This window comes from Pagrus major, chromosome 18, assembly GCF_040436345.1.
Source record: "Pagrus major chromosome 18, Pma_NU_1.0".
Classification (NCBI taxonomy): Eukaryota; Metazoa; Chordata; class Actinopteri; order Spariformes; family Sparidae; genus Pagrus; species Pagrus major.
Genome location: NC_133232.1, coordinates 17150236 through 17173470, shown reverse-complemented (window position 1 = coordinate 17173470; position 23235 = coordinate 17150236). Strand labels below are relative to the sequence as shown.

At 41.4% G+C, this 23235-nt stretch overlaps 1 protein-coding gene across 1 annotated transcript; it reads right to left on the bottom strand.

Annotated features, from left to right (window-relative positions):
* Window positions 1-405: 405 nt before the first annotated feature.
* On the bottom strand, window positions 406-21429 carry fmr1 (fragile X messenger ribonucleoprotein 1). Its single transcript, XM_073486701.1, has 15 exons — window positions 21031-21429; window positions 18133-18185; window positions 17953-18046; window positions 17273-17344; window positions 16927-17075; window positions 16157-16250; window positions 15868-15984; window positions 15480-15650; window positions 15311-15389; window positions 15049-15176; window positions 14726-14812; window positions 12503-12743; window positions 11896-12096; window positions 11328-11434; window positions 406-9673 (listed from the first exon to the last, which is right to left on the bottom strand). Exons 1-15 carry the CDS (start codon window positions 21079-21081, stop codon window positions 9458-9460), a joined length of 1860 nt encoding a protein of 619 aa, XP_073342802.1. The 5' UTR covers window positions 21082-21429; the 3' UTR covers window positions 406-9457.
* Between the last annotated feature and the right edge of the window lie 1806 nt (window positions 21430-23235).

Genomic DNA, 23235 nt, shown 5'->3' with positions numbered 1-23235 from the left:
TTGTGGTCATTTCCCCTAGTGGACCAAGCATGCTGACCCAATTCAAGGCCGTGATGCTTTATCATACAAAGCTGTAATGAATGGAACAGAGGTGTGTCCTTGAATTAATTGTAGAAGGATCCCTGAGGTCCACCTGGCCACCCCAGGAACTACAAAGTCTCAAGTTACAGTGTACTTGGCTATAATGGCCATGTTTGAACAAAGATTTCACTTTCATGTCTTCTGTTTTTCAGACCGACTATCTGCTCCAACAAACACTAAATGCGGCGGTCAAGACAACTAGGACACTGTCACCTGTCAGAGGGTCCAGGTCAAAACATCCTTTATCATTAATACTGGGCCTCCATGGGACTATCTGTCTATATAAAAATCCTAAAACTCATAAAAAGCAGAGATCAGTCGGAGTTCACGGAGGAAGATCGACCTTTATTTATTGAAACTGCTTGCATACAAAATATATTGCACTATAACCAGACATGTCAACCCAAACATCTTAAATGCTAGTAGTATGTACAAAAGGAAACAAAAAATGCCCAAAGTGCACACAAGGTTTACAGCTTTTTTGACTACCCTGGTTTAAGTATCTACAGATTCTCTGCGTGTCTGCACTTTCTGGCCCTCCACTGTTGAACAGTAGAGTCTCGTTAGTATATTTGATGTGATATACATTCTGCAAATAAGTGACTGCTGAGATCTGCGGTGGACTGTCGAGCTACAACAACATCGTTTTTGGCTCATCTTGTCTTGCGTTGGTTCCACATTACTCGTGCTGCAAACCCCGTCAGGACTAAATGCTTAGTGAAGGAGGGATGCAAAATGGTCATATGAGACATTTTTCCAGTTAAAAGGATTGAAAGTTTCTGAACTGAACTGGGACTCCACCATTCAAATCCTTGTGCTTTCAGAATTCTCATAATTCTTGTTTAGAGAGCATCTCCTCTGGGATGTCAAGTCAAAATCAAGGTTTGTGGACGAGGTTGGGACAAAACCTCCGTAACCTGACCACATTTGCAAACCAACACAGTAAACAGCGTTCTAGCTTTAAGAGTAAGGATTGGTTAATTCAGTCTGATGCCTCTTTCACATTTGAGGATCCTATGCAGCTGACAAAGAATAAATGTATGGAAGCCCAATTCTGCCAGTCGCAGAGAAAATAAATATGAGCTAAAAATTTTAATTGTGAGAAAAAAGTAATAATTATGTGATAAAAGTTTGAAATTATACGATAAAAAGTCATAATAATGGAATTGAATGGTCAAATTATGAGATAAAAAGATGAAATTATTAAATAAAACGACATAGTTATGAGTTAAATTAAAATTACGAGATAAAAGGTCACAGTTATGGGATGAAATGTCAAAGTTTTCCGATAAATTTGGACGTTTTAACTCATAATTATGACTCAGCATGGGAATATGTTTTCTTGCTTAGCTTTTATCTTCTTTAACGACCTATAACTGGCAGAAATGGGCTCCCATATAAAAGTCATTCACACCAAATGCAAATTAAATCACTAGCATTCCCCTTCTGCAACCCATTGGATCATGGGAAAAATACACTCCGTACACCAGAACATTAGAACAGCAAACCTTTCAAGACAATCACCAACAATCAGACGATCACCCAGTTGAATATCAAGAAAATCAATTTGCTGGAAAACACCCTCAATGTACACTTCATGAGAAAAACAGTCAACGACCCTAAACTATCGACATGAAACTCTTCAATATGTCAACAGCTGCCAAAACGTAGTTTTTGTAAATCAAAATTAATTTCACTCTCAGTTATTTCAACAGTCTGTTTAAAGTGACAATGGCGGAAAGATCCAAAATGTCTGAAGCACAAATCTCTCATCTAATCCCTCCAAACAGACATCACAAGGTAATAGCATCGTTACATGAAGTGCGTTAAGAGATAAAACAGTCCACTCATCAATTTTAGTATGAAACATTTCATGTGAGTTAACAGTGATTCCCTATTTGAAAAAGCGTTACTCTTTCAAAATCCATCTTTACGGATTATATAGTTTTGGTAGTGCCATTCTATTACACGGAGTACCAGATTACATATGTAATAGTACTGTTCTGATGGACTGGAGACAGAGGAACAAACAGAAGACAGTCCAACTAAGCATCTGAAGAACATCTGCAGAACCTGGATTAACTCAATGCACAATGTTCTTCATGGTGCCATTTGGTATCCCATGTGACACCTTTAATTGCCAGCATGAATCAAAATGTACACAGCTTGATCCTGGAAATGTGCGATCCCTGTTGCTTGTCTTGAACTTTGGTTTGGGATGCCAAATTGTTCACAAACCTACTTCTAGGGAAATGTTTCCCATGCAGCTTTCCATACGACCACAATTACAATGTTTTCCCACGCGACATTTTTTTTTTCTGCCATGATCTCGACTGCAGTCAGTAGGATTGGATAATGTCACAACCGGTCAGTTATAGGAGACTCTCAGTAAAATCCCTATTGTAGAAATGCCTCCTTAGCACCAATTCTTGAATGACCTCAACCGGTCAGCATGCAACAGTCCTCCCACATCTTTTTTATTTTACACTGTCCATGAAAGTACAAGCCTTGGCCTAGCATTACAGATTGTTAGTAATGCCCCTAAAAAATCATACCAAAGCATGAAAAAGCCATTAAACTGCTTTTGTTGGTTAAATTCCAGCAGTTAAAAAGTCTGACATACACTCTCAACCTGGTGTTTGGAGGCACGATAAAATACACCAACAAGCAGGTTGAAGCACAGCCACAGATGCAAAGAAATTCATTGTCTCTGGTGTGATACAACACAGCTGATGTGAAGGTTGGACCTTCAATGACGTCAATGTGGCTTTTTCTCTTTTTGTCAGTTTAAGGGGAACTGGCTTTTGGGAGACAAGTCTCGCCGCCAGCACCATGCTAGCTTCACCTTAGGAAAAAATGTATACAAGTCAAAAAGAACAGAATATAAAATGTTAAGGAAATCTAAATGAAACACTCAACTTTATCCACCATTCTGGTGACTAAAAATTAAAGGGAAAATCCACCATAAAACTTTATTTCTTTAGGTTACTTCAGTCTCTGTAGCAGGCTAACCTTTCTCAAAGCTACATGCTAGAAGGTAAATCGATATCTGCTTTCTTTACAAACATGAAAGTGTTGGGAAATTTGGGGAAAATACAGACAGATGACAAAATCAATACCACTCTGATGTTTGTTTGTACTCAAGCTGGGAGACTGTTAGCTTAGCTTAGCATAAAGACTAGAATCCTGGTGGAAACAAGGTGCCTGGCTCTGTCCGAAGTAAATATAATATAAATGTAAAAACAATAAATTGTGTTTTTTAGAGGAACTTGAGTGCTGGAGCTTTGCAACGTTTTACAGTTCTATTGGTGTTTGAAATAAACAAATGAAATTTAAGTTATTTAGCTTAAAGGTGCAATATGTAAACATTGGCCACCTGTCAAATTCCTACTCCAAACTTATGGGGGCAGCATATCACCACTTTAACCTTTTATCCTGCTAGCTGTTAGGCTCATTTAACAATGCAGCACATGGTTGTATTAGCTGAGGGTCTGGACTGGGACCCCGGAGCACCATGGGATTGTTGGTGTTGTTTTATATCGGAGGGGCTAGCTGTTTAGCATGCTAACTTTGATCATTTTAGTTAATCTTTGAATGTTTTAAACAAAAATGTTTACATATTGGCATTTAAGAGGTGCTCATAGGTGTATTTTTTTTTTTTTTTTTTTTTTTAACTTTGGAGAGATAGCTGTTTCCCGAAGCTTCTTCAGTCTTTACTTAGCTAAGCTAACTGCTTCCTGGCTGTAGCCGTTAGCGCACGGACATTAGATTGAGACTGATAGTCTTATGTAAAATGTTTTCCTATTTCCCTTACACCTTAACCATTAAAACTAATTTTAGCTCCTCAACAGGTCTAAGTAAACTTTATCTGCCAACAGAGACTGTGAGATGTGGTCCTCAAAAGAGCCAGTAAGGGGACTTTCGATGTAATTTATTTATTTTTTTGGTCAAATTAGTGTTCTAGTTGTTACAAATGTACGTTGACACTCAACAACCTAAAATCTTTTGAACAACAAAGATTAAACACCCGTTAAAAGTCGCTGCTTTCAGCCATTTAAAACAAATTTAGTATCTAAATGTTCATGGATTGAGTTAAACTAAGCACATATATTATTACGTTCCATTACAGCTTCTATTCTTCGTTATGGATGAAAGGTTTCATTATAAAGGACTTTCCATCTCAGAATGGAAGTTCAGTCATTATATCAGTCAGAATTCCAGTTTTAGGTGGATTTTCCCCGTCAGATAAAAAAACGTCTTCACCCTCTTTCTGTACAGTAACGCTATTTTTGAAGTTCTGCAGCACTATGGACATTTCATTGTTAATAACAGCTGTGTGTGGCTCAACCCTGCTATAGAGGATACTATTTTTTCACACATCATTAAGTTTATTATCAAGAGCTCTAGCATATAACTGATATTAAACAGCGAAAAAAAAAGAAAATATCAGGATAAGTGCACATTTGAAACAATAGTACAAATCTTTTCTCAGACAAATAATGACATCATTATATACAGTATGCCACCCTCCCTTCTTTTTTCCATCATGTTTTTTTTTTCTTTTTTTTGTACAATACAAAGCAACTCCATACTGTTGATGCTCTATTGACAATATAGAGGTTACTTTCACTGCAGAGAATGCGTACTGGGAACAGTGAAAGCAAAGGTCCTAACCGATTAGTGAGAGAAATTGACACCTATAATACTTCTGAAAAAAGAGAAATTAAATTCTTAAAAAAAAAAAAAAGAAAGTTTGTTTCATGTTACATAACCGTTTCTTTGTGACATGTTCTAAAGGTTCCCCAAGTGTCGCTGACTCAAAGTTGATGGTTGTCGTAACTCATGGCTGGCTACTCCAGCTGAACTCAGGTCAAGGAGGAATGAGACAAAGTAACACTGACTCAAAAAACTAAACTTATGTAATGTCTTTTTTTTTTTTTAAACATGTGTCCGAACCTAGAGAAAGTCTCCATAATCCATAATAAAGATGTACATGCATTGCAAGACTAGGAAGGTACACTGATCTCTGGTAAAAAGATAAGACCTGGCTCAACCTCGGAAATCTTTTCAGTTCCTTTCATCGCTTCAGTTACTTTCGAGGGAAAGTTTCACTGGGTTACACCATTTTGCATCTTAAGAGAACATTTGAAAAAGGGGTCCGTGTGGAGAAACGGCTCTTTGACTTTGGAACCAAAGGTGCCAAAGTAGCTCAAGGTCATGAACAAAAGCAACTGAATCCATTTCACAGATGAATTGAACCAGGTCATCAGCTACAGGCTCATGTTTGTCGACTGTACAATGATACAACACCTTCAGTGTTAAAGAAGGATCAGGTGGTTAAAGCTGGCGGTTTCCTGGTACGCCAACATCGCCCGCACAGTCAACACCAACCCGTCGAGTTTTGAAAGGAAGCTCGAAAATTCTCAGCGTTGACAGTGATGACCCGGGCTGAATCAGCAACGTCACAACAGGAAGTAGCCACCTTTACACACATCTGGTCCGTTATGAGCGTCTCATCATCCCTGATTTACATGTCTAGGTTGTGATACTAGCCACAATTAAAGGCACATGTCACACAAAATATGGTGAGGTTTCTCTGAGCATTCGCAGCTTTCAAGCACAAGAGTTACGTTTTTTCTCCCAAATGATACGTCAAGTATATAATGCAGAAATCTCACAAAGCATCTGTTGAAAATGGAGCGCAGTGGCTGTTTGAAGTAGATCCAACCGACTGTAAAGTTATTTGATGCTACGCTAACTGAAGAAGCTCCTAATGAAGGCAATTTTGAAGGGAAAAGATACGATTTTCACAAAAGCGCTTATTCGCTTTCTTTCCAAGAGTTAGAGTTACATAATTAGAAGACAGATTTTGGATCGAGCCAGGCTAGTTTCCCATTGTTAGCTAAGCTACTAAGACTACCAGGTGAGTGTTGGTGTTGACACCGCTTGGACCACTGGGTTTTCAGGCCTGGCTAGCTGGTTAGCGCGCTAACTTCAGTAGATATCTCTTCAGCACAACATAAATACATTTAGATTTAGTGTCAACACTGTTATTTCTTCACATTCAGTTGACAATGTTGTTTTTTTAATGTTTTAAAGTAAAATTCTTACATATTGCACCTTCAACTTCTTAATCCCACAATATTTGCACCAGGCAACACTAAAACTGAAGCTCACAGCTCATTAGCTAGCCCTGATATTGTACAAGATACTAGATTTGTTACAGAATTTCACGTCGATAAGCCTATGAATGCACAGAAAAACCTCGAGAAACCTTTTTTTTTTTGCTTCGATTTTTTTTTTTATTTTACAGTGACTTTCTCACATTTCAACAGTTTATTCAAACTAACGCTATTATCAATTTCCCCTCAGTCATAAATCTAAAAATACTGTATACACTAGCCCATCCATGTTACTGCAGTCAGTTTGAGTTTAGGATACAATTTGGGACAACTGAGAATGTACATGATCTTTAAAGGCAGTCATGCCGCCTTAATTAGACTTGAGTTATTTCAATGATGATGCCATGAAGGATATTACCATGCAGAAGCTTTATAAAATCAGAAACTCTCTGAGGTGTCAAACCGAACAGCACCTCCAGATGAGAGCTTCAAGTCAACACATTGTTTTTTTGTCTGATGTTTCTTTGATGTCTGGAAACCTGACATGACCGTCTAGTCCTCTGTTTGTGCGAGTCTGTGTGGCGCGGTGCTCAAGCACGAGGACGATAAGTTTAGAGCAATGTTAAAGAAGACTCAATCTGTTCTGGGATTAAATGAATCACCAGGAACCGTAGAAGTCATCTTGTACCATTGTGCATCCCCAAAAGAATTCAAATAGATGCATATAGGGTCACAGAATCACCCATACAAGAAACGCCCATGTATGACAAAGAAAAAAACAACAGATGAGTTTTAACAGAGTATGAAAAGCTTTGATCTATTCAGAGGAGTCAGGTGCATTTTAGAAGAGGCCAGATTCACAGTAATAGAGGAGCATAAATCCAAGGCACAAAGATAAGAAGAAAGCCTCATTGTGACAGAAAACTGACTGTCTGCAGCTTTACGACTGTGGTGAACACTCTGCTCTTAATCCAGAGGAGATTTCACAAAGGAGGCTCAGAAACCTGAACGAGAAGATGAAAATCTTATTTCATTAAACCTGACTTTATACTCTGGCTTCATGCAAAGTCCTGCAGTTTAAAAGTAAGGAGACCGATGTGGAATTTAAATCACGTTTGTTTTTTTTTTAATAAAGATTACAATTTGGTGTAACTGAAAGTAAATCTGTCGTCGGTCCCTGTGCTCTGCCCTACAAGTTACAAAATACAGCTAACAGGAAATAACAATAAATTAAGGTTATTACACAAAATGTCTAAGTAAGAGATGTGGCCCCAGAATAACTTGGAAAACAAGGAATAATAAAACTTACACCAAAATTTATTGTCAAAGTATAACTCAGTGAAACGCCGTTTCTCCTACAATAATACTTCAAACAGGTTTTTCTAAAGGTTAAGTACAAAGGTTTTCATAAATTAAAGAAAAGCTCATGGACTACATTCAAGATGTTCCCACCTTAATCCTGCAAACGTTACTGAACTAATTGAGCTGGCTCGCAATATTCCACTGTGGAAGTAGAGAAGGCTCCCTCAGTGTGGTACAGGATCTAAAGTTTTTACCAAGATAACTTCACGTGTCTGTCTGGAAGATTTCATTCATGACTGTTGTAAAGGCTTTAGTCATGAGACACGGTTTATTTCTTAATGACTGAATGAATACACAGGTTTAACCTCTGAATACTGAATTTATAATCGAGTATTTTGAATTATTGTAGTTGCTTTTAGTGTCCAGTTTTGTGTGTGCTCCCTTTAAGTCAGGGCCAATCCGCACACAGATAGGTTTAAGGAGTGTTTTTGATGTCCATCACAGACTTTCACTTTATAATCTTCACAGACAGCTGTTCACGCACTGTTATTAATGGTATTTGTAATGGCCGATCAAGGCTCCCAGTTTCACTGTGGACATAGTGCAGAGAAATAAAAATCAGTGAATCAGTAAAAAAAACAACTAAACAGCAATAGCTGAAGGGAGGTCGAAGTCAGCGTGGGTTGAATGCACTAATCGCTTCAGTAGCGTACGTCACATGACATGAAATTCATTTTAAAAAAGAACAGCAGTGCAAAACATTTTGTAGCCTGGTGAAGACTCTTAAGAGTTAATATCTTTGCTTCTTTAAAAGCTTTTAAAACTGTTTATTTGCATCAGAGTGCCTCAGATTTATGTTTCCCCAGTGGTACGGCTAATACGTGGTTGAATTCGTGCTTGGTCTGACAGTCGAACAGACTGAAGGAATTAATGTTGTGATGGCAACAAGAAGCAAAACACAGATGGGTTCAATAAAGTGAGATTGGTATTCGTTAGCAATTTCATTGCCCGTGCATCCCTGCTGGCATTTCATCCTCAAACATGGACACTTTGAACTTCACTCTGCTGATCCCAAAGGCAAGTGTGATTGCAGTTTGCAAACATTTTTTTTCTAATCTAATAATTCTGTTTCCCATATGTAGAAGTTATTTGGGTGACACCCAAAACACATCTACAACATCTGAAAGATGTTTGTATTATGGAATTATGTCACTGTAGTTCTTAATACTCTCTAAAAATGCACCTGTAAGATGCTTTGTGACTTCTCTTCTCACTGTAGTTATATTATAAATGCAATGCTGTGTTCAGGCTGACTCCCAAGTGTTGGATTCTGGAGCTTCAGGCGATCAAAAATAAAATCCGCACCCTGTGGAAACACTGAGGCCAGTGCTGTCAGATCATCTTGACATTCAACATCTGCAGTAACACGTTTCTTCTGAGGTACCTGTAATTATTTCCTCAATTTGTTTCACTCTTTGTCTTCCCGATGTGAGCCAGTCCAAACAGGGCAGAGGAGAAAAAAAACCATCCAATTCAGGTGATTTAAAAAACAAGTAAACAATTCTTTGCCTTTGCTGGGCAGGGGAGCATGTTTGGGGTTAATGCCTCTGTGAGAGATGAGCTTTAGTCAAATCACATCTCTTCTTTTCCTTCAGTCCAAAAAGTGCCGTTTCTTTACGTGTCACTCCAGAGAAGAACAGAGCAGTGGAGAACTAAGCAGACCAGTACACTCAGAGACCTCGACAGAGCAGACCAGCAGAAACCAGATCACCTCTGGCTAAGACTTCACTACAGTAAACTCTTCCATGCTGATGAAATATGTGTATTCATGTGTTTGACAAAGACAGAGAAAGAAAAAAAAGCGAGAGAGAGACACTACGATGGTTTATGACAAGTTGCCTGGGTGTGTGTTTCTGTGTGTGTCTAGATGAGAAGGTCCTCCAGTGGGTTATCTACGACACTCCGTTCACCAGCGGAGGAGGAGCGTCCTGTTTGTCCTTCTTCATCCCTCGGTCTCTGATGGGTCTCTGATGATGATGGCGAGACGGACCCTCCCCGCTGGAACCGGCACCACCCTGGGATGAGGAAAGCCCTCCTCCTCCTCCTCCTCCTCCTCTTCCCCCAGAGGAGTGCTGCACGCTACGTTCATTGTTACCGTCCACACGGATCTGTGGGGGAAAGGAAACAAGTACAGTCTGACACAAGTCTTGTTCGTGGAGAAGTCTCCCTCTGAAAACTCTGTTGTTGCCTCATCTAGATTGTCAAAATCAGCTAAATATTCAGCCATGACTTTAGAAACAAATTTTTGCTGCCAGTTCCTCGAGGTCAACTCCAAACTCCTCTCTCCAACTCTGACTCGTGTTTCCACGACGTCTTCCTGCAACAAGTCACCTCTCGTGAGAGACTTCTCCTTCAGCAAGACTTGACCTTGACCTTCGTGTTTCTGGTTACAAAAATTGTATTATTTAACGAAAAGGTCTCTCCATGTACGAACAGTTTCTTTAATGGTGTCAGACACTTACAACCTCTGTCAGTGACAAAAACAAGCACTTTCAGTGGACGTAACTTTGACAGACGGAGCTGCCAGCTGAGGCGATCTACTGGACTGATTCTAAAACCTTCTGTAAGTGTGAATCACTTGCTCACCAAAACATGTAAATACAGGGCCCGGGTCTAAGAATACAAGAATAAGGGGGCCCATAAGTTAAACAGTCCATCAAAATACATCCCAGTATCAACGTGTGTGTGTCCACATAGCATTGTTCCCAATGAGGAGTGAGTGTCTGCGGCAGCTGCCCAGAAAAAGGCACAGCATCTTTATCCGAACGTCAAGTGGAAAATCTCTCAACTTTTCAGAAAGGCGCTCGTGACGTTATCGTCGCTCATTCTTTTTCATGGCCTCGGCGATAATACTGACCGTATTTTTGTCTTCTATGGATCATGTCGTGCCTCACATCCTACTTGCTCTGAAGTTCCAGATGTCTTATAAAAAAGAAATGGATGGTAAACCGCAAAGGGGAAGTGTCATAGAGCGGCGGTTGTCAAGATATTGTTGTCATAGAGACAAGATGCATGTGCAGCGTTTTTTCTCTCAGCGCTTCATCTCAGCGGTCCTGAGTGCACAGCACTTTTCTGCCCAAAACACTATGTGGACACAGGCCCTTACCCGTTAAATATTATAATTTGAAATACACTTATCAATACTTAAGAAAAATAATGAGGAATCATTTAGCCTGGGAAAGGCCATCACAGCTGTAACTGCGCAGATCCAATACGCTGTTGATGCAGGAGAACATGACTGTGTTCAGATCAAAGCTTTAGTCCACTCTGATCACACATGCTCAACACTGGAGATGCTGCCCGAGCCCGGTTTGATTCATTACTGCAGATATATTTAGTTGTTGCAGAGACAGCATGTGCTGTCCTCGATAACTGGCACAAAGCGGTGATAAAAATGATCTCGTTTTAGTCTAAATTGTATCTTTTAATAAGCTCAGTGTCATCAGATCATCTCTCTGCCATCAGCTCTGGATGGATCCTGAATATCGCCAGAGAAAGAAGTAATTTTGTAGGTTAACAAAGTTGATAACGTGGGTTCATCCTAGGTCTAAAAGTAGGACCTGTTTGGACTGATTTTCTGCACCGAGACACTCGATCATGTCCAGATCAGAAGAAAGACATCTGTGGGTTATTAAATAATTTTCTTGTTCTCTAATAATTACATTGAAAAACAGGTGGCTCTGTGTAGTTGGTGAGGAGTGTTTCCTTGGTACTGTTAAGATTTAAACACAGCAGAGAACTGTGTGTGTGTGTTTGTGTTACCTGTAGAGTGTCTTCCTGCGCTCTTGTCTTGGGGTCTCTGATATGACGAGGTCTCGGCTCGCTCCACTGCATGTCGTCACCTAAACCACGACAGACAAACCTTGAATCTCAACTCAAAGGCATCATCCTCCTTCACCTAACTTCGGGGGATGTTGGAAACAAAACCTGTTCTAGGAATCCAGAACCACTGACTCAATGTTTTCCAGGAACCTTCATAAACCTCTGCAGTCTAAGGCAGGCAGGTAGCAGCTTGAAAACAGGGTTAAATCTATTTGTTATAATTACATTTATGTCTGGTGAATTTCCTTTTCTCAGAATAAATGTGAATCTCCTTGAAAAGCAAACACTCAAGAATGTTTTAGTGAGGAGAGTCAGCAGGGAACTCATTATTTGATTCATTCTCATTCTTCTTACTTTTTTCAATTCGCTACACACATTTCTTCCTCTTTCTTATTTCTCATTTTCTTAATAACTTCAATAAAGATCGTCTCCAATCGTTATCTTTAAAATTAGCAAGAAAGTTTATCAAGCTTTGAAATGTAAATATTTGACTCTTCTCTCTGCCTACCTTTATACCCTCCCCCTCCTCTTCCTCTCCCCCCTCGTCCCCGCGGCCCTCCCCCGCCTGCCCTCTTCCTCCCGTCTGTCCGTCTGGGAAGGGTCCCGCCTCCCGTCATCAGCTCCTCGGTGGGGGCCAGTGACCAATCGCTGAGCTCGTCTCTGTGGTCTGACTCCGTCTCCGAAGCGTTGGATGCCTCTGAGTTGGTGCCTGAGGGACGGAGGACACGAGTCAAACATCATTTAAACTGTTTTGTTTTATAAGACAGTCATCACAGAGGGAAGAGACTCTGCAGTCAGTACTTAAAGCCTTGTGCTGACTGAATTTTTCATTTACCTTCTGTTGAAATGTCAGAAATCCAAACACTTATTTAACCCTGAAATGGGGCCACTGTGCACAAAAGGTCAAGTAATTACAGCTCATCAAATATGGCTGAAAATAACCTCAATCTCAGCCAGAGAACCAGCTCTTTTGCTTCGTCATTGTGCCATTCACGTCCAACCTAATGAGAGCACTTGTGCTGAGCTTAAGATGACTAATTTATATTAAAGCTTCAGATAATTGAGTTTATTAATTTAGAAGAAAGAAGATGTGAATTGATTTAAATTTCATATACCTGAGGCGAAAGCTGCACCTCCTCCTCTTCGCCCTCTGCCACCTCTTCCTCCCCCTGCATAGGGCTTCCCTCCTCCGCCTCCTCCCGCTCCTCTCCCCATGCCGAGCCCCATGCCGTTATCGAACACGTAGGTTTTGTCTTTGAGGTTCCGGGGCCCCGTCCCTCCTCCTCCACCTCCGCCTCCTATCTGTCTCAGCTGCTCGTCGATCTGAAGGCGCTCCAGACGAAGCTGATCCACCTCCTGTGGACATGAAGAATTAGAAAAAACATGGAAATTAGTATGTTTACATGCACACTAGAAGACTGGTTTTATACTGGTTTTACATATGGTCTTGCCTACGATATAGCACTTAGAATTACCATGACCTGGACGACTGAGAACCCTCATCAACATGCAACATATGGTCTCGTTAGTGCAGAAAAGTGATTTTTCCAACTGCTTTGATCGACCGCCACTATATTCAGCCTAACTTGCCACATATCATAAAATTGAGCAACGTCCTTTCGACTCGAGCTGAGATGACAGCGACTCCCAACTCTGCCTGCCGCACCAGTCAGACCTCATCAACATTCACCAACTGATATAAATTCCATGACTAACTTGATGACGGGCCAAACTGTGTTGTTGGGTCGGTGCGCTCTCTGTAAACCAGCCAAAGACTGTTTATGAGGTAAAGAAGCATCACTCTGTAACACAACATTACAATGGTACCGAGTGAGGGGTCAACATCTGGTATCTTCTGCTGCGATGTACTGTGTATATCTAGTGTTAATATCCATACTGAGTGTCTTTAGCATGAAAATGTCTTTCAAGATGAATTAAGTTCCATCTCATCTAATTCTCCACTTGTAGCTACAGGTTGTAAACGATATCGAGGCTCAACTCCTCAACTGTTTCTGCTTTTAGACAGATTTCAGCTGGATCTTTTGAGCTCTGTTATTTATACACTTTTAACCTTCAAAAAGTTGAACACGAGGCAGAAATAGATTCAAAAACAGGTTTTTAAGGGTTCATATTAAATAAGCAAATTCAATACTGGATGCAGGATAACTGGATAACAATAACCTCAGCACTAGCATTGTATTTCCAAAATGACATCAGTGCACGGAAACGATAAATTTAACTGGGAATTTAATCATTATGAATTACCCCAGGCGTCTTTTTCGACATTATAACCTCTAAAATAAGAGTTTTCAAATATGCGTATATCGCACAACATATATGCCGATTCAATATAGCAGTGATGGTTCAATATTGGCCCACTGAGATATTGGAAAGGGATGCTTTAATGAAGCACAATACATGCCTGTGCTTTGTTAGATCATATAATCATAACTGTCAGTAGATCAAAGAACAGCTGAAGCTCCGCTCTGAGAAGTTATTACAACATCCTGTTAAACCTGACACACCAGCTCTCTGAAATTCTTCTGAGAGCGAAGTCTCAACACAATACTCAGGACATGTTTACATAGCACACACAGAAACCTGGCTATTTAGCTCCCTGCATGCAAGATTATTACTGACCTACATTACCGTGGTTTATCTGAATCAGTGCAGAGCTCCTCTCTGTCAGGTCTGTACAGAGTTAGATCAGTGACTGAGGTAGAACCCACTTTGGTTTGAGGCTTCCTCAACAATGCTGTTTTCATCACTATGCTAGATTTGGTTTCTCTTTGTGATTACCAGTAAACGAAAGAGGAAATGGTAAAAAAAACGTATCCTCCATATTACTGGTTATGACTGAATTATCATAATGTTAGTTTTGCTATCTAATTACAGATAATTAGGGCGGAGGAGGCACTTTTGATGTTTGGATGAGGAAATGACATGCTAATGCTACATTACCTCTTCTTCCTCTTCCAGTATCTATACTACGCTAAGCTAACTGTCTCATGGCACAACTCTGACATGGTGACAACTCTCTGCAAGAAAGCTAATGAATGTAGTCCTTTGCCTCAGAGTTATTCACATTCCTTCAGAAATATTGTAATGCTTTTGTGGAAAAACGTGTTTTGTAGTTATTCAGTATTTCTGCATACATTTTAGTGTGACTACTGACAAAAGCTCTAAAAACATCTGCAGAAAGCATTGCCTTTTGATCACATACATACATTATCTCATGTTAAAGCAAAAATAAAGAGATTAAGTCACAGTCAAAGGGATCAGTCTAGAATTTAAAAGGGTTGATGCAGGTTGTTGTTATTCATGGTGGTGATACGCACCTTAAGGTAGTTGAGGTGATAGTCCAGCAGTACTGTAGCATTGGAGATGCTCTCCTTGGTCCCCACAAATACAAATGGCACCATTCCCTGTGAGAGAGGGACAGACAGAGAAAGAAAGAAAGAAAGATGAAATCTCTTGTCTTGCAGCTGTTCTTTTCTGAAACGATGCATACTCACAGTAGTAGAGATACATTCATTACTGGAATCAGAGGTCAGAGATTTGGGGGTTTGACAGCTGAGCCTGTTTCAGTGAACTGGTTGAATAAAATGTTTTGGTTGCTGGTTGGGTTGTCAGTTTGACGGAGGTGTTTTTTCCTACTGACCTCATCTGCTGCTGCTGCCGCCGCTGCTGAGGGCTTCTTGTCATTCTCAGGCTCAATACGAACCCGCACCACCCCGGACTTGTCGACCACTTCCTGGATTAGTTTGCCGTTTTTGCCAATCACCTTTCCTATAAGAGCAAAAGAAAAAAATCACCAGTCACAGTCTGCTAGGACTTTGAAGTTTAATAGTGTGGCTAATTCCTGAATAAATTCAAGTTATCGCGTGAAGAATGTCAGTGTCTCAGTCGAGTGATTTTCTCACCTACTAAGTTCCTGGGAACTTTGATGACGTCTTCAGAGAATTCCAGGAAACTCCTGGCCATGCGTACAGCATCCTGGTCCTGAGACAACCAGCAAAAAAACACAGTGTAACATCTGTCACTTCATCCTCGCTCAGGTCTAACCTCTGAACATCAGTAGAGCCACCCTACCTCTCCATATATGTGGAAGGTGCACGTCTCCTCGTCCAGGTCTATGTTAGTGACTCCGGGGACTTTACGTGCTTGCTGGATGTTGGCGCCGTGAGTCCCGATGGCCAGACCCATGAGGTCATCCCGAACCGCAAACTGTTCATGAAACCGTGACGCCAGCTGCCTGGAACTCTGCAGAAACACAACGAAGAGGAACAAAAACAAAATACATGAGCAAAAACATCATCACTGGCACAACAGAGGAGGAAGCAAGTGATTCCTGATGGGCAATCCTTTAATAAAGCTATAATCGCTTTTTACTGCGCAATGATCACATTATACACACGCATACAAGAATGTCAGTCATCCGTAAATCTCATTGTGCGTGCGTGTGTGTATTAATATCTACCTCCAGTTGTCTGCTGGCCTCTTCGTTCCTCTGCATGAGAGACAGTTTGGTGCGGAGGCTCCTGAAGTGCATGTCACTCATCATGTTGGCCCTCTTTGTTGTGACCTCGTTCACCGACTGAGAGAACAAACAGAGCGTCATTAACACAAAGAATCTGACTTTGTGATGTGTTGTTATCTACGAAATGACGTGATACTGATACTGTGTGTGTTGGTTCATGTCTATAAGACATTATTTAAACAATGGCCTATTTGTTAAATAAATTTTAAAAAAAAAAGGTCGAACGAACCAAAATGACGAGCTGCTTTTTCTCCGAGTCGTAGGTGACACTGAACGCTCCCACTGCCTTTTTGAAGTCTTTGTGTGCCGACTCCTTGGAGCACCTGTCAACACAGTTACACAAATAATTCAGGTCTTATTCATTAATGCCCCCCAGATAACTCATGTACGCACAAACCTCCGACTCATCGCAGATTTGTATGAATCTAATCGAGCGTTATTCAGTCGTGTGCATGTTTATCGAAGGCCTACAAGACTTCTATTCTTACTTTTACAGTTTTACATGATAATAAACACCTTGAAGAATGTGGCTCACACCTTCTTATATTGCTGCTGCATATCTGAGTGTTGCATTATGCCACTGCTGTTCTACTGGCATTGTGCCGCTTATTAACACCCTGACGCAGCGTTCCTCTGACAGAGGCAGCGTCACATCAGCAGGTTATGTTTTAAAGTTGTGACAAGGTACTGATCTGTGAGGGCGACTGTCATCTGGGCCAAAGGCATTTGTTGAATCTGAGCTTGCAAGCTGGCCAGGGCTAAAAAAATATCAGCCATTAAATGCCATCACGGCCCAGCGTGTGCTCTCAAACTGAAACGCTCTTAAAATAGAAACTTTGAACTTTTCTGCTGCTTTTTGTTTTTTTACTTTCTGTTTCTTGTGTTTGCTCTTTTGTATTTTAGTATTATTATGACTCCAGTTTCTCAGCACTGTCCTGCAGGAATGTATCAAACCAATAACGTACCCTGATGCGTTTAGTGTGTGTGCATCAAACTCACATCTGCCGTAGATCCTCAGGTACGTCCAGTCTGATCTTGATGAAGGTGGTTTTGGTGGCTGGTTTATTCGGGTTGACCGGCCGTAGTCGCTCCAGCGTCACTATCTCATTTAATGTAGCGTCGCACGCAGCGTACTCTATTACGTAAAACTAGAGATACAGAGAGACCAGGAGAATGTCATTCTGAAACATTTTACCACATGAAACGATTCAAACTTACTAATGTGATTAACGATGTTTTCACAAAGCTACTTGCTGCAGTTTTGATGGGACTGATATGTTGATACTCGGCCCTACACTGTACATCCTGTAACCCAGACTTAGATAGAGTGTGGTCTGAGTCTTACCTCTCCTTTGACCATGCGAACTTTGGCCAGCCACCACCCACATGGCTCCTTGTCGTTAGCCCTGGAATACACCTGGAAACACAAACATACACACACCAACAAAGTAAATTTCACAAAGCATTCCACTAATCACCCAAACCTGACAAACGGCATCTGGCACAGAGAATGCAAACGTACAAGCTGAATGTGTGGATAAAATGTTGTGGGCTCATTTCTTCTTCTATCCTTTTAAAAAGGAGCTTTTTTAGTGCTGAAGACATCTGAGGCACCAGAAAGTTGCCACATAAACATATTAGAATAAATGTTGAATATAAAAATCAGGGAAAAATAAATGAAACAAAGAAAGAAAATGTTTCTAGTTTACATCTTTATCGCCACAGCTTTTTTCCCTCCCATTTCTTCTTGTCACTTCCTTCTAGTGGATGCTCAGCTCCTGATAACGGCTCCATGTTTACTTAAATCGAAAGTTAACAATATAATCGTATATAAACGTATACGTGAGAACATGTCACACAACAATTCATATTTCCAATTCCAGGAATTATTGTGTGAAAATCAATAAAAGTGAATAACAATGAGCCTTAAGAGTCCCTTTGTTCCACACAACTGAACTTTATCCTACAACTTTTCTTCCCCTGCACAACTTTCTGCTTTCTGAACAAGTATTGAATGAGTCCCACCTCGACCTCATCGCTCTCATTGATCTCCTTGCAGAACCCTGTTGGAGGAGGGAAACGCACATCCTGGAAGGGGATCTGACGCTCTGGCTGCCAACTGGGACACATTTACAAAAATAAGTGTCGATGTGACGATTAAGAACAAGGTAACATTTTACGGTTTGTTACGTCCTCTGTACTCACTTGTTTTCAAACGCCACGGTGACCGATCCTTCGTGAACATCCTTCACAAAGGCCTGCAAGAACCACAGAGGTGATAAAACAAAGTTAGAGGAACCAGGGTTTGACATGTGTCTATAAATAGTCAAAACAGCTTTATACTGGCATCAAGCATGTGAAAGAGGCACGATCCTGCGAACCAAAGCCTAACCCAAGCCCAAGCTGTTAGCAACAGCCCAAATGGATTCCTTTTATTTTGGTGGCTCTGGCTTTGGCCTTGAGTCAGGTTTGGCTCTGTCTCTCTCTGGTTGTACACAGTCTGCGTCCATGTGTGTCAAATACTGCAAGTAGGACATGCAATGCCTTGAAGGAAAAGGGAGCGATACAGAGCCAAGTCTAAGAGTAGCATTAGCCTGGTAAGCTAACAGTCAGTAATGGATAAATATGAAATACAAATTCAGGGAAAGCTTTTCTATTGCAGAACTCCAGACAGGCGTTGACTACCTGAACTGTCAGGTTATGGAGAAGTGGTTCTGAGTTTACAAGCCGTGTCCGTCATTTTGATATCATAAGTTAAACCAGTAAAGGCAGGTAAGGTAGATGGTTTAGTGTGTAGTTAGGCGCAAAATGTGTGGAAAACTGAATTTAAGTGGAAATCAATTTGCTCCTTTCGATAGAAATCGTGATACTTTTTACTCAACAACAAACAAACAAACCGTAAAGTAAGTGCTTCATTCACGATATCACGAGTCTTCTGCCATTAGTTGTTCTAGCTAGTTAGTTAATCGTCATCTCCCTGTCGTTGTCTTGTTTTTGTGGAGGGAAACAATGTGCGAGCCTTCAGCCACGGTGACAGGCTTAGGCAATACAAGCTCTTCAAGTCATTCACGTTTATGTGAGTGTCTTTTAAAAACCTGATGTCTTCCCATCCCTCATGTGACTGTGATCTTTTTCCAGTAAAATAAATGACTCACTCATCACTAAAAGATCATATAAAGGGACAGTCACGTAAAAGTCAAACGAAAAGTAACGATCCTAACGACTGCTGTCAGATTTCAATCTTAAAAGCAGCAACAACAAAAACATCTGATGCAGCTGCTCTAACCTCCAGCCCACTTGGCTCCATCACATCCTGCACACGAGCACTGCCAAATTTACCACCTCTAGGATTAGCATCCTGGACTGAGGCGTCAAAGTCCACTTTCTCACCAAGTGAATTACTGTACAACACCAGTGTGGCTGAGTGAGAGGCGCCTCTCTGGATCAAACAGCGAGTGTGCAAGGTGGGAAACTAAACGACTTGTGACAGTGGTCCCAGTAAAAGCACTGATCAACTCTCATCAGACAACAGATAATCAGTCCACGCTGCTTATTACAACATGCACCACAGTCCGAACACTTATAAAGCTCGTGATGATGACGATTTATAAAAACAGTGTTCAAACTGAACGCCCAAATTCCCATTTTGCATGTAGGAAGTGATATGTTCGGTCAGTGCCACACCCAGGACAAAAGTACGTCCACTGCTGGTGTGGTCGCCCTGAACTCGTCCAAAAGCCAAAGAGCATCTGAACGAATTCACTTTTTATTTTTCACACCGCTTTATATTCATGTTCAACTCAGGAGTTTGCTTTAGTTCAGTGCTCGATTTCTTTATACAGTCCAAATGACTTTGCAGGCATTGAACACAGCATGAGTGTGTGTGTTGAACATGGCTACAATGGAGGCAGAGCAGGTGTGCAGAGCAGGTGTGCAGGACGACTCATTCATTCATTACTCGCATTAGTTCGGCAGCAACACAACTCCTACTACAAACTTTTAAGCGGTCACAATTCAATCTGCTCACCTGAAGTGTCTCTACTGTGGACTGTGGATGTGAGCCGGTGCCACTGTATTCATTTCACTCTGTTAATGTCACATATTCAGTGGATATCACTGGTGACTTCTCCTCTCCGATCAGAACACAAATCTTCAGCCATCAGTGATAATTTGCATTATTCTTCCCTCCTTCTGTCTTTCCTGCTCTGCTTGTTTCTCCTGTTTCCTCCTCCAATCCTTCTTAAAACAGGTCAGTCCGTCAAAAAACTCGAAATACGAGCGCTCCAACAGTGAAACTTTTGGAAGACTGAGCGCTCTCACTTTGGACTCATCAGGATATCCTAATCCAAAGAGTTGATTACAATTAATTAACATTCAAACGCAGCATTTTAACTTGTACCTGTCCTTTTTTTCCCACATTGGTGCTGCTTATGTTACTAAGCTAAGAAAGACTACTTCTCCCTCAGCTGATGAACATCTAACACAGGATCAACACCTGCATATTAACACCAGGCCAAGGATCAATGGACAAGACTCTCAGACCATCCTTGTGAAACACAAGCTCCTAACAAACAGTCCTGCTCCTCCAAACGTTACTTGTTGACTCTTTTCTTCAGAGTAACCCCACAGATGTCTGCTGCCATGATTAGCAAAGCTACCTGTCCACTCGGGGAAGCCAAACGACACCCAGACCCCTCGTCCTAAATGAAGTTAGTCCATTCACGTCTGGATTTTGACACCTGTGCCTCTGCTACCGACCCATGCCCATCACTCTCTGGACAACATTAGATCACAAGCACGTCAACATTACCAACACCGCCAGCTACACAAGTGCATTGTCTTAGCGCCGTCACTTGCACCAACGACTAACACGTTTAGCTAGCAGCACTGATGTTGTAGCAGCAGCTTAGCGTCACCTTTGTTTACAGATTTCCAGCCTCCACGTCCCGGTGGAGGCTGGACAGAAGCACTGAGGCCCGGAGATACGAGTAGGTATCTCTGGCTAATGTCAGTTAGGAGAGCCTATTCCAGGTCAGTAGGGCTACCGTCCGTGCATGTTGTGCTAACCGAGACGACAAAGCTCAATAAAAGCCTTAAACTTACCTTATAAAAGGCGCCACTTGTCCCCCTCACTTCCACGACTAGTTCATCCATGACGCAAATTACTACAGCTCGCTAGCTAGCTAACTACCGTTAGCGATGTGAGTAGCTAGCTAGCTAGCTGGCTAGCCTGACGCTAGCCAAGGCAGAGCTTGCTATCGCTGGCTTCGCCTGCTAGCCAAAGTAGCCTGTCAGACGGCTGCGAGGAGAGGCCGCGGTAACTGTGTGTGACCGTAGTGTTGCTCCCCGCTTTGCACCGTCTATGAATCTGGCGTTTGTTTCTTGCAGATCTGCAATTCCGGATGTATGATAAATCAAAAGCGAGTGATGTAGCAGGCTAGGTTAGCTTGTACTAGCTAGTTATGTTAATGATGTGTGATTAGTGGTGGAGCAGCTACTGCTGGTTGCATCTCTCCATGTGACGTCCCCGCTTTTCTTCCTCTGCTGAAATCCGAGGCTGGTTCCAGTCATCTGAGCCTATTGCTGCTCTCCACAGGTAATACACAGGAATGTCTTCTTCACATAGCAGGGCGCTTCATCCGAGTAAAAATGCCCGTTGTCTTCATCCTGAAATGAACCGCACACTGTCTCCCAGCAGAAATCAAAACCTATAATATTATTCTGGCATTACAGCCCAGCCATTAGCATCTTTATCTTAAACTTATCTGCCCATATCTAACATACTTTTACACAAATAAATGCAAGAAATTCAGCTTATTAGGTAAATATTTTTATTTTTTATTTTTTCACTGATAATTGCCTTAACTTCACCTCCTGCCACTGTGGAAAAAAACATGGTACCAAGGCCCCAAGGTGTTTCAGAATCCAGGACAGCCACCATTTTGTGTCCTTAAGGTAATCAGTTACTGGTGTTAGTTCTCTCACCTGCCTCAGGTTTATGTACCTGTATGAGTTGTCAATAAGGGCCACTGGAGCTTTTCTTTTGTGTAGGACTCTTGTTCAAATAAAAAATAAATAAATAAAACAACAACTTTTGATTTAATTTATGTATCTTGGGATATTTTGAATTCCCTTCTCAGATTTCCCTACATTTCATCATGTTCTTAACCTTTTATACAGGCTAGCTTTTTGATTTAGCTTGCATCTTAAAGGAGCAATATGTGAGAATTTTTAGTCTCAATCATTTAGAAAATTAACCAAAACGATCATCAGAATGTGAAGACACAACAGCTCTGACATTGGCTATGTCCAAATTCAGGGGCTGCAGCCTTCAAGGACGCGGCCTTTGCGGCCCACGAGGGCCGGGTCCTTCGGAGAGACCTTGAAGGCCACATCCACCGTTGTTAAATGGGACGGTCTAGCCTTCGGAGTATTTCCTGGTTGCGTCACCAGGTGTTCATGCATTAAAGTCTGTTTTGGTTCAAATCTATCAAACGTGTACATTTATTTGTGTGTGTACAATGTGTCAAATCTGAATTGAATTATCAACATTACAAAATAAACATTAACCCATTGGTGAATAACAGCTATGTTTACCATAGCATTACCAGCGTCACGTATTTTAACTGAAAGTTAAACTTTGGAGGTTTTATAGTCTCTTGAAGTTTAACATATCTGGCGTTGGATGTTCAAATGAGTAAAAACCGAGTATAAACCCATTACTTAAATTTAAATGTCATGTCTGCGCCACTTGATGTCGCCATTTTCTCTTGCTTCCTCTTCTGTTTCGGGACTGAGCAGCGGTGCGCAAAGGATCTTGGGATATGTGAGGCCGCGAAGGATAGTAGCGGTGCGTCCTCCTAAACGAGGGTGGGGAAGGCTGCATTTGTGGGCTGCATGTGGAGCAGCCTTCGAATTTGGACAGCCTTCGCGCAGCGTTGTGACGTAATTGGCCTTCAAATGCGCCCTTCGTGGGCTGCAGCCCCTGAATTTGGACACAGCCATTATGTCAAAGAGGTCTATGTATTGTGTTCATAGATTTATATAGACGAACCAGATACCAGATGGAAAGATGGCGCCCATTAAACCAATGAGAACTGCTCACCTAGCGCATATGCCAAAAAAGTTTTCTGGCTCCCGCATTTACTTCCTGTAGCACACCAACAAGCTAGCCCAGCACCTGAAAACCTCAGTCCAAAGCTCCTGAGCTAGCGGTCTAAACACCAATACACCCCGGGAGTCCGGCTTACTGCACGGCTAACTGAGCTAACTAGCTAACATTAGCTACAGTCATGGAACAGAACACAG

What these genes read in the sequence shown, in the direction of transcription:
- fmr1 (XM_073486701.1), bottom strand. Translation starts at nt 21,081, where the DNA reads ATGGATGAACTAGTCGTGGAAGTGAGGGGGACAAGTGGCGCCTTTTAT. An exon ending in CAAGTGGCGCCTTTTATAAG is followed by an intron (nt 18,186 to 21,030) that starts GTAAGTTTAAGG and finishes TGGTTCTTGCAG; the next exon opens with GCCTTTGTGAAGGATGTTCA. An exon ending in CGGCAGCAGCAGCAGATGAG is followed by an intron (nt 14,813 to 15,048) that starts GTCAGTAGGAAA and finishes CCTCTCTCACAG; the next exon opens with GGAATGGTGCCATTTGTATT.